Genomic DNA, 17,556 nt, shown 5'->3' with positions numbered 1-17,556 from the left:
CCTGAACCCCTCACCTCTCCACTCCACCACCCCACTCCGCCCCTCTACCCTACACCCCTCCACTCCTCATCTCTCCACCTTCACTCCTTCACTACTATCCCTTCATGCACTCACCCCATCATCCCTCAACTCCCTTCCCCACACCTTCACTCCCTCGAGCACTCTCATTCTACTGGGTCCTGTCACACGTCCCGCCCCCGCCACCTGCACCCAGCAGAGGGATGGCTTGGTGGCCAGCAGCCCCTCCTGCTCCCCTATCCTGGCCTCCAGGATGTTCCGTTCCAGGATGGGGGGGGGACAGGGGCACCAGCATGGGGGGAGAACAGTGGACGGTGGAACCTTTATTTGGAAATGTGGGTGACACATACGGACAGGGAAGAAATCAGGAGTGAAGGCCCCAGACACCAGGGGTGCTGGGGTGGCCACGTGGGAGAGGCCCCTGGGGCAACGGCGGCTGCCCTCCCCCGTGTTTAGCACCTTTCTTGGGTGTGGGGGAGCTGACGCAGGACCTGTTCCGCCAGACACCCCTGCCTCATGCAGCAAATGAGACATAAATGCAGAGCCCTGGGCAGCGGGAACGCCCAGCGGAGAGGCACTTCGGACTCTGGGGTGAGGTGGGGGTAGGCTGGGCGAGTGTGCCCAGGCCCAGGGTCGTCGGGGCTTCAGCGGGCCCCATGGGGGCCTCTAGCCGAGAACCACCCTCCGGGACACAGTCTGGTAGAGGACGCCACGCATCAGGGCCTGGTAGCTGGGCACGCGGAACAGGTGGCGCTCGCCGTAGGCTACATCGTACACGCCGGACCTGCCGGTGACCAGGGCCCGCACATGCGCCTCGTTCACCTGGGGGCCCACGGCCACCACGAACAGCTCCACGTCCGCACCCAGTGCCTCCTGCACTGCCTTGCGCAGCGCCTCCTCCGTGGCGCCCTGCGAGTGGCCGTCCGAGAAGAGCAGCAGCCGCTTCCGGGCACTCTGGACCGAGGCCCGGCGGAAGAAGCGGATGGCGAAGCCCAGGGCGTCCACCACGTCGGTGGCATCGTTGAGGTAGTGGAGGCGGTCCATGGCACTCGCCAGCACCGTGAGATTCTGCTGCAGCTGGAGGGCGCCGGGACCTGGTCGCTGCTGCCCGGAGCCGCTGTACTGCGCCACAGCCACGCGCATGGCCACATCGGGGTTCGGGCTGGTGCTGCGTGCCGTCAGGAAGCGCTCGGCCAGGCGCTGCGCGAACAGCTTGGTGGTGTCAAAGTTGTGGCTGCCCACGCTGGCCGAGCTGTCCAGCAGGATGGCGATGTCCATGGGGTCGGAGAAGGTGACTATGGAGGGCGGGGGAGTTGGTGCCTGCAGGGCCCCCCAGGGCTGCACCCCAGCCCCTCCCTGCCCCACCCCCACACACACACTCACTTGGGCACGTGTAGTCTGGACACTTCTTGTCTGAGGAAGAGGAGAGGGATGTGAGCTGAGAGCACGTGGCCACTCCACATCCAGAAGTCCACCCCAATTGCCCCAGTCCCACCCCCAGTGGACAGACCCACTTCAAGGCAGGCTTGGGGGTGGGCAGGGTGACACCTGGCGCTCACAGCAACCAAGTGGTGGGGGCAGGTCAGACAGGGGGATGCAGGGCTCTGGGGGACACTGAGAGCAGCACAGGTGGTTGGGCCCAGGCGGTTGGGCCCAGGCCCCGTGTCCCCAGGGAGGGCCCAGCACCTGCACAGATGTGGGCGGCGACCTGCTTCAGGAAGGCATCATCCAGCAGCTCTGCATAGTTGTCCTTCACCAGCAAGATGCCTGGCCGGCCCTGTGGCCCCATGCCTTGGCACGAGATGGCATTGAGCTGGTCAGAGCTTGGGTTGGCACCAAATAGGTCCTTGATGCCCACAGAGACCACCTGGGGGGACAGGAGGGTAGTCATGAGACCTCACAGGGGGGTGGTGGTGCAGGGGTGAGGGTGCAGGGGTGGGAGAGCAGAGGTGGGTGTGTAGGGGTGAGGATGCAGGGGTGGGGGTGCATGGGTGGGGGTGTAGGGGTGAGGTGCAGGGGTGGGGGAGGAGAGGTGGGGATGCAGGGAAGGGGGAGGATAGGTGTGGGTGCAGGGATGGAGGAGGGGGGTGTAGGGGTGAGAGTGCAGGGGTGGAGGTGCAGGGGTGGGGATGCAGGGCATGGGAACAGGGGTGGGGTGGTGCAGGGCAGGACCTACCTGGACATTGGGGCCGCAGAGGACGCTGAGGGGGGTGGAGTCTCGCTCGGTGTCTGAGCGGCCATCAGTGATGACCAGTGCAATCTGCTTGTTCGGGGACGGTGGCAGCAGCTGGTCCCGGGTGTACTGTAGCGCCTCACCCGTGAATGTGCCCCCTGCCATCCACTGCAGCTTCTTGATGGCCCTGCGGGGTTGAAAGGACAGGGGTAGGGTCAGAGGTGGGTCAGAGATGGGGTCAGAGGTCCGGGGTCAGAGGTGGGTCTGATGAGGGTCTGAGGCGGCTCACTCCTTCAGCTCCTGTATGTTGCGGATCCCGGGACTCCGGAGGTCCACGTGCTCCTGCATCTGGTTGTGGCTGTACTGGACCACGCCCACCACCGACTTCTTGGGGTCGAACTGTAGGGAAGGCGCTGGTCAGGGGGTTCCCCACCCCACCCTCCCCGGCCATGATGCCCCTGCGCGGCCAGTCCTCACCTCCACCAGCTCATCCCTGCCCAGCCGGTCGATGACCTTGATGACAAAGTCCTTGGCGATCTCAAAGTTCTGCAGACCGATGCTCTCCGAGCTGTCCACCACGAAGAGGACGTCGATGGGGCCGCACCTGCACTCTGGGGGACATGACCATCCCGGAGAGCACTGTGAAAGGGGCAGGGCAGCCCCCACCCACAGCGGGACACGGCCATCCTGGGGAGCACTGTGAGAGGGCAGAGCAGCCCCCACCCACAGCACAGGTTGCAGTGCCCTGGACGCCAGCTCGCTCACAAAAGGACGCGGCACTCACCACAGCAGGCTGCAAGAAATGGAGGCCAGTCAGAGCCTGGCCCTGCCCAGACCCGCCACCCCACCGGGCAGGGCACAGGGAGCAGGGGACTCACAGCACATCTTCATGATGATGTCCAGGATCTCGCATTCCTGCAGGGACATGCAGAGCTGGTGCCTGGCCCCCTATGGTCCCGGGCCCCTCCATGGGCCCCTCCACAGGTCATGGTGACTCTGCCCCTCATGCACTCGATTTGTCTGCACAGCCCCAGAGGCTGCCACTGACCCCAATGGACCACAAGACCAGCAGATGGCCGCTGACCTTTGTGCCCCACCCATAGTGGAAGCCCCAGACACCCCACTTACATCTGGCCCTGGTGGTCCGGTGTGTCCTGGGGGTCCCTGTGGGAGCATAGTGGGAGGGGCTGAGAGCGGCGCCTCTAGCCCACCAGTGCAGGCTTGGGCCCCCCGATGAGCCCCCCAGTCTCCAGGGCAAGCCAGCGCCACATGCATGCCCCACCTGCCCGGCTCCCAACCAGGACCCCTTCTGCCCTGCAGCTGCAGACTCACCTGGGGGCCTTCGGGACCCTGATACCCCTTGGCTCCTTTGCTGCCTGAGGGTGGGGGGACCGTGTTCTGTGGGGGACAGTGTCTGTCACCTGGTCAGCTGAGTCTGTGCCCCTCCTTCCCCCCCCATATGTCTGGACCCAGTGGGCCTGGCACTCACGTCGTCTCCAGGGTCTCCGGCTTCTCCCTCATCCCCCTTGAGGCCGGGGTAGCCTTTGGTGCCCTGCAGATAAGGGGACAGGGTCAGCACAGCCCACACCCTGAGTGGGTGCTAGGCACCTGCCCCCCGAGCAAGCTGGTCACTCTTTCTTGGGGGTTTTTCTGTATGGTGGCCCGGTAGGTGCCAGGGACGGGCCTGTCCTTCCCTCTCTGCTCTGAACAGCTCATGGGAAGAAGGAAGGGGAGGGGAGCAGCAGGTCTGCCCAGTGCGGACGTTCTGCTCTGCAATGCCCTTGGTAAAGAAATGGGCACACACGTGACTCTGCACACGTGTACCCATGGACGCATGTGCAGCTGTGCCTATATGCTCACATGTGGATACATGCACGCATGTTACTATGTACATATGATATGCAGATACGTGCACACGTGACTATATCTTTATGTGATACACGCACATACCTGACTGTTTATACACATACATGTGGATACATGTACATGGATTACTATGTATATACACTCACATATAGGTATATGCATACATGTGATTGTTTATATATAATTACATGTGGATATACACATGATTGTATATACATGTACATGTAGATATGCACACATGAATATATAACGATCACATGAGAAAACATGCACATGTGTGACTGTTTAATATATACTCACATGTGGATACATGCACATTTGTGATGTGTGTATATACACTTAAATATGCATACACACACCTGTGTTGCTATATACACTTACATGTGGATTCATGCACATGTGTGACCATTTATATATGATTACATGTGGGGCTGGAGTGATAGCACAGCGGGTAGGGCGTTTGCCTTCCACGCAGCCAACATGGCCGACCCGAGTTCGATTCCTCCGCCCCTCTCGGAGAGCCCGGCAAGCTACCGAGAGTATCTCACCGGCACGGGAGAGCCTGGCAAGCCACCCGTGATGTATTCGATATGCCAAACACAGTAACAACAAAGTCTCCAATGGAAACGTTACTGGGTCCGCTCGAGCAAATCGATGAACAACGGGAGGACAGTGATACAGTAATACATGTGGGTCCATGCACACGTGACTATGCATAAATGTGGACATACATCTGTGCCTGCATATATGCTCACATATGAATACACACACATACATGAATGCTTACATGTGGACACACGCACATGTGTGACCACATATACACTCACATGTGAATACAAGCACACATGTAACTATGTATGTTTACATGTGGGTACACACATATGTGACTATATATATGCTTATATGTGGATGTGCACATACCTGACTATATACACTTACATGTAGATATAAACATATGACTGTGTATTTACTCTTACATGTGGGTACACACATGACTGTATATATGCTCACATGTGAATCCATGCACATGATTGTGTATATATGCTTACATGTGGATATATGCACATATGCAACTGAGTATACATGTAAGCGTGGATGCATGTGCATGCATACGTGTTGGTGTATGCATGAATCTTTATGTGTGCACTGCATGTATGTATAAACATGTGTTCAGGTATGGACATATGAATGCTAGTGCATATGTATGGGCACAAGCTTACAGACATGAGTATATGTGTGCATATGCATATATGCATGTGAGGATCTGCACATGTGTGATTGTGTTCATGTAGATATGTGTGCAGGCTATGTATTACATGTGAGTATATTCAAAGTGTGTGCACATGTGTGAGTGTGCTTTTCTGTGAGAATGTGCATGTGTGTGACATTTGTGTCTGTGAGCATGTGTGCTGCAGTGAGTGCATGTGCACATGTGAGCTGTGTGTGCTGCAGCAAGTGCATGTGTGTGTTTATGTCTGTGACCATGTGTGTGCTGTAGTGAATGTGTGTGCACGTGTGAGTATGCATATACTGCAGCGAGCATGTGCATGTGTGATCATGCATGTGCAGAGGTTGGAGAGGGCAGGGCAGTGGGCAGTTACTTACGTTGATCCCGGGTGGGCCCCTGTTGCCTGGATACCCCTGCAGGAAGAAGGCGGAATGGTCACCCAAGCCCTGTGGGGGGTCTCACCCCTAGTCCTGGGCATCCTGAGGTCTTGGGTCCGACCCTCTGCTCATGTGCTCAGTGGGCAGAAGAGGGGTCTGGGACACTCACCGGGAATCCGGGGAAGCCTTCCGTGCCATTTCCGGGGGGCCCATCTTCACCCTGGGGATAGGTCAAGTCTGTCACTGGGATGCCCAGATGCCAGATAGGGTGCCCGGGGGGCATCCTCCCAAGAGGGAGGGGCAGGGAGGGCACCCCAGGTGGGGGATGGTGCAGGGAGAACCCCTGGGCATCAGACCCACAATCCCTCAGGACCAGGCCACACTCACCCTCTCTCCCATCAGCCCGGGGTCTCCAGGGGGTCCTACGGGCCCTGGAGCACCTTTGGGACCCTGCAGAGGAGAGGAGAGGTTTGGAGCAGGAAGTCACCCTGTGGTCAGAACCTCATGCAGCGCTGAGTCTACGCAGAGCAGAGCCAGGAGAGCAGAGCCATGAGAGCCGAGTCACGAGAACAGAGCCGAGACCATGCAGAGGAGAGCCCTGCCGGCTCTGGGAGCTTGACCAAAAGGTATGGCTATGGGCATCAGCAGGGACACTTGGGTTCCAAGTGAGCTGTTCATAGGGGCACTCACAGTGGCGCCAGGCACTGAACTTGAGGCCTTGCACATGCTGCACCCCTGCACGGGAGGGTCTGGGAGCCTGAGCTGGTGCTAGTGCAGATGACAGAACTGGGCCTGCGAGTGTGGTGCCCCAAGTGGCCTGCACAAGGACCAGTCCCCTGGGTCAGGCGCTAGGCCTAGAATCACCCTGGTAAGAAAGGCCCAGGCCACAGACCTTCCTTGCAGTGTCTCTCAGGCTAGCTCAGTCCTTGCTCTGCCTGAACCATGTTTCCCAAGTTGTCCTGAAGTTTCAGCCACAGAGAAGCTGGTGCCACAAGGCAAGTGTTGGGCTAGAGCTGGGGGGTGGGGTGGAGGAGAGGAGAGCCAGGGAGCCTCCTGGGAGGGACTCACCTCGGACCCCGGGGGCCCCTCGTCACCTCGGTACCCTTTTGGTCCAATGGGACCGGCCTCACCCTGCAGAAACAGACACACATGTAGGTTTCTCCCGCCTCCTGAGCCGGCCAAGGGAGGAGGAAGCCTGCCCTGGGCCTGTCATTCCCTGCTAGAGCCTTACACATATGAACACATCTGCACAATACATACCCACCCAACACATACATGAAACCGCGCAGTGCTTTCACATATATGCATGCCTGCCTGCTCTCACCTGGACACTGTATACATACATGAACATGCCTACACAGACACATACCTACACATGGGCACAGGGCAACACAGAAACACATACATGAAAACATACGCATGCATGGAGATACATGCTCCTGAAAACAGTATACTGTGCACACACATACACATATGCAATTATAGACACGCAGACCACATATATCCTATATACTCACATATGTACATATATGCACATGACACATCTACATACCCACACATCCCACCTACTTCATATCAAATAAAGACATGGACACTCATGGATACTCACATACAAGCACACATGCACATGCACAACACATAGATATTCACATCACAGACTTACACAGCACACATGCATGTGCATACATGCATAATCACACGTGCACACATTTGCACACCCTCCCTTGCATCCTGTTCTGTGAACTGAGGTTGTCAGCACCCAGGCTAGCATTGTCCTGACCCGGCCGCTGCCCCGTGGGCCCATGTGTTGCCCGCACCCCGGCTCTACCCAGGGCTCCCAGGGTTTTGCTGGCCCTGGGGAAAGCAGGGCAGGGGGCTGTGGTCTCAGGTCAGGAACCTGATGGTTCCCAGCAGGCCCTGTGGGGGGTGGGATGAGCAGAACATGACCTGTGGCCTCTCCAGCCACCGATGGGCCCAGGGAGCACACCTGTTCTGAGCCTGACTTGCCCCCAGCCCCATCCATCCTGCCCCATGCTGGGCCCTACCGGGTCCCCCGGGACGCCGACGGGGCCTTCTCGTCCCTGGTCCCCTTGAGGTCCAGCTTCACCCTGGAGAGGAGCAAGTGGGAGTCAGTGGGGAGGGCTGCAGTTTCTCCAGCCCCCAGCTGGGGGCCTGCAGTGCACCCTGGTCTGCACTTGGCCCCACCCGCGCGGGGGTCCGGGGATCCAGGAATGAGGTGAGGACTCTGGGTCCCGGCATGCCTTAGCCCGTGGCTAAGGCGGCTCCAGGGCACCCCCAGCCCCTGTGTGAGCCCAGGCTGCCCGCGCTGGCCCCACTCACCGGGTCTCCTCTGGGGCCCCGCACGCCAGGAGTCCCCTGGGGGCCACGCTCCCCGGGGCCGCCCTGTGGGGAGAAGGGGGTGAGGCCGCAGCCAGGTGGGACCCCAGCCAGCCCACCACCGGCTCACATGACTCACCCTGTCCCCGGGTGCACCATCTGGGCCCGGATTGCCCTGGGGGAGGAAGAAGCGGGTGAGTCTAGGGGCACCTGCGAGGGTGGGGGGCAGGTGGGCAGTGGCTCACCTCGTCTCCGGCCTCCCCCTTCTCTCCAGGAGGCCCCGGCTGGCCCGGCTCGCCCTGGGGAGAGGAGGAGCATGAGCTGTGGGTACAGTCCCTCGGCCTCCCGCCCCCACCAGCCCCTCTGCTCACCTCGTCCCCAGGGGCACCCATGCTCCCCGGTCTCCCGGGTGCCCCATCAGCTCCGGGTTCACCCTGCAAAGCCCCAAAGGTCAGATAAAGATCAGGCTCAGTGGTGTGAGACCTCAAGTTTCTGGAACCCCCACCCTGGCACAGCAAGGCCAACCCCCACCACCCTCAGGGACAGGTTTGCCCCTGAGCCCACCTCTCCCATGGCCCCCTGTGTCCCAGGACCCCTGCGGCCCACCCCACGGCCCTGTGCCCCCTGTGCTATCCCTGGAGTCACAGGCTGTGCTGTCCCACACTGACCTTGTGCCCTTTCGGTCCGAAGGCACCAGCGTCACCCTTGGGCCCAGGGGGGCCTTGGAGACCCTGGAGGGGTGCAGAGGTCAGGGGGGCCACACCCCACCCAATGCCCCCCATCATAGGCCCGCTGGTTTGCACCCGCCCAGCACCCCCAGGGCTGATGTCAGAGGTCACTCACATCAAATCCAGGGGCGCCCTTGCAGCCGGGCAGGCCAGGGAACCCCATCTCTCCCTACAAGACAGAAGGGGGCCCAAGTCAAGCTCTGGGGCTTCTGACCCACCCTCCACAGATGCCTCTGCCACGTCCTCAGGTTTCACCTTCATGCCGTCCACGCCATCCACGCCGCGCTTGCCCTTCTCACCCTGTGAAACAGCAGGAGGTCAGAGGTTGGGGGTCAGAGGTCGGGGCCACAGGGTCAGCCGCCCTCAAGCAGCCCGCCTCTCCTCAGCGGCCACACTTACCTTGTAGCCCTTGGGTCCCCGGGAGCCCTGTGGACAGGAGGAGGTTGAGTGAGGGGCGCCCATTTCCAAGTCCCCCAGAATCCCCGCCTCCTCCCGGGGCACCTGTGATGGGGGTCAGCCCCCAACAGCAGGCTAGACATGGCTGGGGGTCCTGAGGGGTCTGAGGGTCAGGGCCAGTGTCCTTGAGCCTTCGTGGGCACACGCAGGTGTCGGTCCTCCTGGTGGGTGCTGGTGCTGCCTCGCTCACCTTCTCCCCACGAACTCCTTTCTCTCCCTGCACAGACAGACGCGGGCGTCAGACTAGGCCATGAGTAGGGCAGCAAGGATGCGGGGAAGCGGACACGGACACGTACCTTCATCCCCTGGTAGCCGACGGGTCCGAGGTCCCCGGGTCGCCCCTGGAAAAGAAAGGAGGTCAGGGGCTCCAGCCAGCCTCGGGGCGGCCTGTGACTGATGCAGGTGCCCACAGGGCCTTGTCCTCTGAGGTCATCACATAACTCAGTGGGCAGAGATCAGGATCCTTCTAGAAGTTTCAGCCACCCCTTCCCCAACCCCCCATCGGACACCCCCACTCACGGGGTCTCCAGCTTCTCCTTTCTCTCCTGGAAGTCCTGGTTTCCCTCGCTCGCCCTGGAATGGAAGGTCAGGTTAGGGGCTGAGAGAGGCCAGGACGCCCCGGGAGGTGGTGGGTGCAAACTCAGCTCCAGGCAGCCCTTGCCCACCCCTCCAGGCCGGGGACTGCGCCTGGGCGCTCCTCTTCCACGGGGGTGCAGGTCCCAGACTCACCTCATAGCCAGGGTCGCCCTGCGGCCCAAGGGGTCCTCTGGCAGGCTGCAGGAAAGGTGGGTTGTCAGTGGAGGGGTGGGTGGCAGGGGGTGGGTCACGGGATGGGGGACGGTCAGTGGGGTGGGGTGTGGCGCTTACCTGGCACTCGTAGGAGCAGCACTGTGGGGAATGAGGACAGGGTGTGAGCAGAGGCGGTACCCACCAGCCTGCTCTGAGGGCAGGCGCGGGGAGATAGGGCAGGGGGGGAGATAGGGTGCACAGGAAGGGGGTACAGTGCAGAGTAGGGTAGGGAGAGGTGAGTGCAGAGGAGAGGTAGAGGGGAGGGGTGCAGAGGAGGTGGGTGTAGGGAGGGAATCAGGGGAGGGGATCAGGGGAGGTGAGTGCAGGTGAGGTGGTATAAGGGAGGGGTGCGGAGGAGGGGTGTAGGGGAGGGGTGTGGGGATGGGTGTAGGGGAGGGGTTTGGGTAGAGCTGTGGGGAGGAGTGCGGGGAGAAGTGCAGTGCAGGGGAGGGGGTGGGGTATGGGTGTAGGGGGTGGGTGTAGGGGAGGGGTGTAGGGAGGGGTGCAGTAGAGGGGTGCAGGTAGGGCTGTGGGGCAGGGGTGCAGGGGTGGGGGTGCTGTGCAGAGTGGACTCACCACTTGCTCCACGTTGTCTTTCTGGAAAGGGGGAGAAGTGGGTTAGCTGTGGCCGGGCTGGACAGGGGGGCGGGGGGCTGTGGGCTGGGGCAGGTGCACTCACGATCATTTCCGTGATGGTGCTGATTGTCTGGGTGATGGCCACCTCGGCGTCCCGACTCTGGCCCCAGTCGGCAGCCGTGAAGTTACGCCGGTACGTGTGGTCACTGGCGATGATGCTCAGACGGGGCTCCTGGGGGACAGGCCGTGAGCGGACAGTGAGGGGCCATGAGGAGGCCCCGAGGGCGGCTGGGGTGGTGGGCCGCCCCCCGGAGGGCACCTACCAGGTGGTCAGGCGTGATGGCCACGGAGAAGACTTTGACGCCCAGGTGTTTGGCCTCGTTGACGGCATCCTCCAGCCCTCCGCACGGCTCCTTGTAGCCCTCCAGCGGGTGCCCATCAGTCACCACGATGAGGTACTTGTTCTCTTTCAGGTGGGAGCCCCTGCAGATGCCCCATTCAGATGGCCAGGCCGTGGGGGCCCCAACACTGATGCCTGCGGAGGGTCCCCATAGGCGGGGGACCCAAAACTGCACCCTTGGCCCACAGCGAGCGCCTCGGGCCTGCCGCTCACCACCCCTCACACTGAAGCCCTGAGTCTGGGCCACTGGCTGGAGCCTGTCTCCCAGCTCCCATGTCTGTCCCTGTGTCTGTCCCATCTGTCTCTGTCTTTGTCTCTCTGGGCCTATACCTGTGTCTATCTGTCCGTGTATCTCTCCCCTTATCTGTCCCCATGTCTGTCCCTGTGTCTGTCTGTGTCCCTATCCCTGTGTCTGTGTCTGTCCCCCATCTGTCTCTGTGTCTCTGTCTCCATGTCTGATACAGGGGAGCAGTGGGCCCCACAGCTGATGGGCAGTGTCTGCCTTCCGCAGTAGATAGTGGCCCTTGGAGGGCCCCTGAGTGACACTGTGAATGGGGAAGTTGAGGGAGGTCAATGGGTCGTGGGCCAGGGGTTAGGGCTCACCCCACCAGCAGCTCCTCCAGCCCCTTCTTGATGGCACAGTCGGTATAAGTGCCTTTGCCGAAGTACTTGATGGCGTCCACGTTGCTCTTGAGCATGTCCCGGCTGCGGGGCATGGGGCTGAGGGCCTGGACGATCTCCACCTCATCACTGTAGTGCAGCGCCCCTGCGTTCCACACCAGGTTACGGTCACACCGGTAGTACCTGCGGCACAGAGGGGCTGAGACCAAGTATCCAGGGACATCCGGCAAGGGAGGCCAAGCCAGGAGGGGGTCTCCAGTGACCTAGGGGAGGCTCTGAGGGCCATACCTGGTCCAGGGAATGGGGGTGGGGGAGTTAAGGGGATGAGACTGGGGGGGGCGCATGGAGGAGGGGACAAGGGTGAGGGAGGAAGGATCGGGTGAGGGAGGGGCATGGGGAGGGCCTGGTAGGAGAGGGAGGGGGAGGGTGGACAAGGAGCAGGGCGTGGGGCAGCTCTGTGTGGTTTCCTATGCCATGGGCATGTGTGGCTGTGCCCACATCCCATCCAGGTGAGACAGCAGAGGGACACAGCATGCAGGGGGGAAGTGTGGCTGCACTTGGAGAGAGGGCAGCATTGATGGGGCCATGGCCTCAGGCCAGCTCTGTGATTATGTGGTCTGGGGCCCCGAGTGCTGGCCCCGCATGCCCTGGCCCCATGCGCGGCCCACCTGTCCCTCAGGTTGTCCACAAAGCGCTTGGTGAAGTCCTTGACCTTGTCCACCAGAGCCCCATAGGGCTTCAGCCTCAAGGCCACACTCTCGGATGTGTCCAGCACAAAGAACAGGTCGACGGGGCAGTCTGCAGAGACGGAATGCCCAGTGCCATGGTCCAGCCCAGCTCAGCCGCAGCCTCACAGGGAGGGTCTTCCCAGTCCCCCTCACTGGGTGGGGCCTGTGCAGCTCATACTCCCCAACGACCCCCACACTCCCCAACGACCCCCACACTCCCCAACGGCATGCGGAAAGGTCACAGGACAGGAGATGGAGGGACGGAGGAGGGAGTATGAGGGGTGCTGGGGTCCGGTCCCCCCCACTGTGCTCTCAAGAAGTGTGAGCCGGCAGGAGCCCAGGGACCCTGTGCACCCCCCCGCCCCCCACCCCATGCTCTCAAACTGGGAACTGGGGAGCCGAGAGTGGCCCTGGGTCTGCCCATGGCCAGCACTTACCCTGGAAGGCCACAGACTTGGGCCTGTCCTGCGCCGAGGCCCAGCCGGCCAGCAGCAGCAGCGCACGGACCAGCCTCATGTCTGCGCTAGGCTGCGTGTCCCCGGGAGTGTCTGTGGGCCAGCCGAGCCGGAGGAAGAGGAGGAGGAGCAAGAGGAGGAGCAGGAGGAGGAGCAGGAGGAGGAGCAGCCCAGGAGGGTGGGGCAGTAGGGAAGCTGGTCAGGGCCCCCCATCTCCAGGGTCTTGCTGACTCACTGGGGAAGGAACAGGAGCTGCAGCCTAGAGGTCTGTCTCCTCCTGGGATTTGGGGACAGGGTCTGAGGTCCATGACGGGGTGCAGCCACACTCCTGCCCTGAGGGCGGTGGGGTGCTGTGCCCTGGGCCCCAGGCTCAGGCAGACACGTCCCTTTGTCACAGGGATAGATGTGTGCATACCCATGGGTCCCGCATCTAAGCAGCAAGGGACGACCGCTCCTCCCTGCCATGGCCATATGTGGCCAGACCCACTCCATCCCAGAAGAGGTGGCAGGAGGCCCCACAACATCTGACGCGTGCAGATCTCGTAGCTTCAAACACGGCCCAGAGAAAGGAGGGGCACTGCACCCCATCCCCAGGCTAGGGCTACTAAAGGGCCCAGCCCTGACCGAGCTTGGCCCTGGGGACCCTGAGCCTTGCAAAATAGAAGGGTCTGAGCCAGGGGGAGCTGAAGGCTGCAGGTGGGCACAAGCTGGCCCTGATGTCCATAGTGGGTGTCTCAGGGGGCAGGGTCCCCTTGGATGCATCCATGCCCACACTGTTGCCCCCTCTTCAGTGGCAATGCAGGGCACTGCCCCCTCAGCCTGGTGCAGGTGGAACCTGCCAGGCCTCAGCCTCAAGGTGCAGTGGGTCTGGGTGGGGGGTCTGCCAGAGGTTCTTGGGGGCCAGAACTCTGCCCAGTGTGTCTCCTGCTCCCTGTCACCGGGATCCTGAAGTACCTAGGAACCCAGGAGGGGCTGCAGGGGCCCCGGGGTCTTCTGAGCTGCTGCAGGTGGGGGTGTGAGCGAGAACCCCTGACCCCATGGGCCCTTTGGGCAGCTGCTAGTTCAGGGGAGTCGAGTGTCTGCATGTGTCTGTGTATGCTGTGTGCCCATGTGTCTATGAGCAGGTGTGTCTGTGTGCCCGCGTGCCTGTGTGTTCGTGTGTCTGTGCATGTGTCTGTCTACCCTCATGTCTGTGTGTGCATGTGTGTCTGTGCATGTCTATGTGTATGAATGTCTATGCATGTTTGTGTACACATGTATCTGTCTGTGAATGCCCAGATGTGAGTGACTCTGTGTGTCTGTGTATCTGTGTCTGTACATGTCTATATGTGTCCTGTCCAAGTGAGACTGTGAGTATCTGTGTGTCTGTGTGTATCTCTGTGTGTTATTGTGTATATCTGAGTGTATGTCTGTATGACTGTATGTCTGTGCATGTGTGTCTGTGATTTGTGTTTCATGTGAGTGTGTGTGTGTGCATGTGTCTATGTGTGCCTCTATGTGTTAATGTATGTCTCTGAGTGTGGGGAATGTGTGTGATTTGTGACTGTGGGTCTGTGTATGCACAAATGTGTATGTACCTGTATTAGTGTCTGTGTGAGAGTGTATGCACTTGTGCCGTGTCTCTCTGTGCTACTGTGTGTCCGAGTGTGGGGATGTGTGTCTGTGATTTGTGTGACTGTGGGTCTCTGTATGCATGTGTGTCTATGTATACACATATGTCTGTATGTGCACGTGTGTGTGCACATGACTGTGTAGGGGTTGTACACTCATGTGTCTATGTGTGCATGTGTGTCTGCGTGTCTGTGTCTCTGAGTGGGGAATATGTGTCTGTAACGTGTGTGTCCGTGGGTCTGTGTGTGCACGTGTGCTCCCCTGGGTGCCCACAGGAGACTGCCCCCTCAGGGACTGAGTACCCCCAAACATCCCTGTCGCTGGGAGAGACTGGAGAAGGGCAAGGGGTTGCACACGGCCCCCCTCCTCCCCGCGGAGCTGGAAGAAGGTTCTGGAAACAGGTCTTTGTGTGGCACAGCCCTTCGTGGAGCCACAGCGCCCCCTGCACAGACTCCACCCAGCCCCCGACTTTGAGGCCATTTTCGGGAAGCCTGCAGTGGAGGGGGCTGCTGCAAGCCCCCCTAGACTCAAACTTCTGGTGGGCAGATGGGGAAACTGATGTGGACACGGGCCCTGGCCATGGGCAGCCCCTGCCCCCACAGCTCAGAATATGCTGGACGAGAAGGGGGTGGCCATGCCAGCAGGCAGGCGGTCCCACCCACAGAGGAAAGTGGGGGTGAGCCCATTCCAGAAGCTTCTTTCCCAGTTCCCAGAGGCTGGGCCTCCAGGGAGGGAGGCTGAGGGGGCCAGGCCAATGCAGACGGGGTGGGGGGCTGTGGGGTCTGTGGACGACTGTGGCGTTTCCGTCCTGGAAACCAGCCGGCCTGGGTGTGGGGGCTGGAGTGCCTCCATTTGTACACACCAAAGGCCCAGGCCCTGCCCTCGTCCAACAAAACCCTTTTTGATTTCTTTTTAATGCCTCCAGGATGGAGGAATTTTCCTCCCAACTTAGAACATGATTCATCAGCAAAAGTTTCCAGGCTGCTCTGGCTTCCCTGGGGGTGCCATAGACAGGGAAGAGAAGGGGCGGCTCCAATCTCTCGAATACGACTCCCCTGCCCAGACCCACCACCTGAGGCCCCAGCCTGACCTGCATCCTGACCCCTCCCCTGGGCCCCCACTCTGACCCTGCTACACTAGCCCCTATCTCCCCTGCCCCCCGCCCCCCCGCCCCGGGGTCCCCCTAACTTGCTCCCACCCATCCTGCCTGGGGGTCCCCCTTTTCCTGTCCTTGCCTGGGTCCTCTGGCCTCAGGTGCCATGTAGTCACGCAGACACACATGGGGCCAGACGGGGGGCGGGGGGTGGCTGGAGGGTCCCTTCCTCCCCGCTTCCTGTCACCCTCTATGGGTCAGGCCTGTGAAATGGTGCTTGTCTGTGTGCCTTGGACAGCTAAGGGGCCCTGTTCCTTCCCCTGAATCACCAGTACCAGAAGAGACACCCAGGGGCCCCCAAACAGCCCAACAATGCAGAGATGCTACTGTCTCCCAACATGTCCCCCCATCACCCGGGCCCCCTCGTGACCTCCCACTGCCTCCAGTGCTACTCTGTGCCCTAATAGTTCTTGCTAGATGTGGAGGGCACGGGGACCCATGAGCCTGGGACACAGGTATGGAGCTTGTCACCCACCCCAAGGAGGAAGGCTCCTTACAGGGTGGTCTCGGGGGCCCCAGGGGAATGAGGCGTCTTCTGGCTCTGCAGGGGCCACCCAGGGAACCCCAGTGTGCCTGGAGGTGCCCAGGACAGGCCTGGAATTAACTCAAGGGGCAAGAGCATCAGGGGTAGTGGGGCTGGAGAGGATGTGGGGACCCGACTGGCAGGGAGCCTGTGTGAGGGGGCCCCACTGGGTGAGGGCACAAGCTATGGGGGCAGGGGGCCCTCCACGTCCCAGAGCACAGGGTCGTCCCCCACTCTGACACAGAGCTTCGGAGCGGCAGGGGTTAACTTGTCTGCTCCCCATTGAGGAACATCTGGGTTGCAGATGTTCTGAGTCTGTCCCACATGGATGGGAGCCAGGGGCTCGGGAATGCGGGGGAGGGGCCTTCCCTGGTGGCCTGGCCGCGACTCCCCAACTGGTCCTTCCTGCACCCAGCGTTCCCAGCAGCCAGTCTGGGGGGTCTCTGGGGTCCTTGGCTACAGCAAGCTGGGGGATGCGGTGCCCCAGGATGCCCCTCCCATCACCAAGCCACAGAGTGAGGCCTCTAGGTTCCCAGAGGCAGCTTCTCCCCACCCGATTCCTGTGCTCCAACACCCAGGAACCTGAGCCTTGCCCTGTGGGAAACTTGGAGTCCCTGGGTAGGGAAGGCGTGGGGAACATGCCAGAGAACACGGGGTTCAGGACCTGTGCCTGCCTGAGGAGCAGGGAGGGGGTGTGGACCAGTTGTCCCCAGAGTCCCCCCATTGATCTGGGGGCTTGTATGGGGCCAGTTGGGTCTGAGTCTGAGGGGAATCGTGTTCTGCCTGGGTTCGGGGCTATGAAGCACCAGCTCTCCCTTAAGGGCCCACACAAGGGGTCCAGCCTGCAGGAGGCACTCACCATTCCTCACTCCACAGCCTCAAGACAAAGCCGGACTCTCAGCACCCCGAGGCCAGGGTGACCTCTGCTGCCCATCAGGGAGAAGACACGCAGGTCTCAGGCTGTTCCCAGGGCTGTCTCAGGGGCAGTGCCCTGTGTCCCCCTGAATCAGCAGGGTGAGTTCTCGCCCCAATGATGTGGTACCTTCCCCTGCTCTCCCTGCCCTCACCTCCAGCCTACAGAGTGGACCCGGTCAGACCCAGAAGGGCATGAGGTTCCCAGGGGCATCTGACAGCACCCCCGACCTATACTTCCTGGCCTGGCTCATCTGATTAAGGCATTGAATGACCCCTGAGAGCCCGGCTCCTCTCGGGACTCTGGGGGTCGGACACAAGCCAGGAAGCAGTGGAAAGGGTCCTAGGCCACCTGCCGCCCCTGACTCCCCATCATCCTTGGGGCAGAACTGAAAGTCACCTGATGGTTTGTGTGCACCCCCTCCATTCACACCCACACAGCCTGTCACTTCCCAATCCCTATCATCTCCCCACAGCCCATCACCAGCCTAGAGTCCCATCATCTCCCACAGCTCCATCATCTCCCCACAGCCCCCATCACCTTCCCACAGCCGCCATCACCTCCCCACAGCCCCATCACCTCCCCACAGCCCCATCATCTCCCC

General features: G+C 60.9%; 1 protein-coding gene across 1 annotated transcript; it reads right to left on the bottom strand.

The window, feature by feature from the left end:
* Nucleotides 1–328: 328 nt before the first annotated feature.
* On the bottom strand, nt 329–12,848 carry COL6A1 (collagen type VI alpha 1 chain). The gene is made up of 35 exons (XM_056119345.1): nt 12,735–12,848; nt 12,238–12,367; nt 11,552–11,752; nt 10,872–11,031; nt 10,652–10,780; nt 10,549–10,569; nt 10,051–10,071; nt 9,913–9,957; nt 9,703–9,756; nt 9,480–9,524; nt 9,374–9,400; nt 9,127–9,153; nt 8,983–9,027; nt 8,843–8,896; nt 8,668–8,730; nt 8,371–8,433; nt 8,245–8,298; nt 8,139–8,174; nt 8,003–8,065; nt 7,708–7,770; nt 6,731–6,793; nt 6,050–6,112; nt 5,832–5,882; nt 5,663–5,698; nt 3,681–3,743; nt 3,524–3,589; nt 3,320–3,355; nt 3,070–3,106; nt 2,976–2,984; nt 2,669–2,802; nt 2,481–2,590; nt 2,195–2,378; nt 1,705–1,885; nt 1,402–1,431; nt 329–1,313 (listed from the first exon to the last, which is right to left on the bottom strand). The coding sequence occupies exons 1-35, from the start codon at nt 12,811–12,813 to the stop codon at nt 685–687; spliced, it is 3,072 nt and encodes a 1,023-aa protein (XP_055975320.1). The 5' UTR covers nt 12,814–12,848; the 3' UTR covers nt 329–684.
* Nucleotides 12,849–17,556: the final 4,708 nt, after the last annotated feature.

Source organism: Sorex fumeus, unplaced genomic scaffold (genome assembly GCF_029834395.1).
Source record: "Sorex fumeus unplaced genomic scaffold, SorFum_2.1 ptg000041l, whole genome shotgun sequence".
In the NCBI taxonomy this organism is placed as follows: domain Eukaryota; kingdom Metazoa; phylum Chordata; class Mammalia; order Eulipotyphla; family Soricidae; genus Sorex; species Sorex fumeus.
This window is presented reverse-complemented; position numbering and strand designations above follow the sequence as displayed.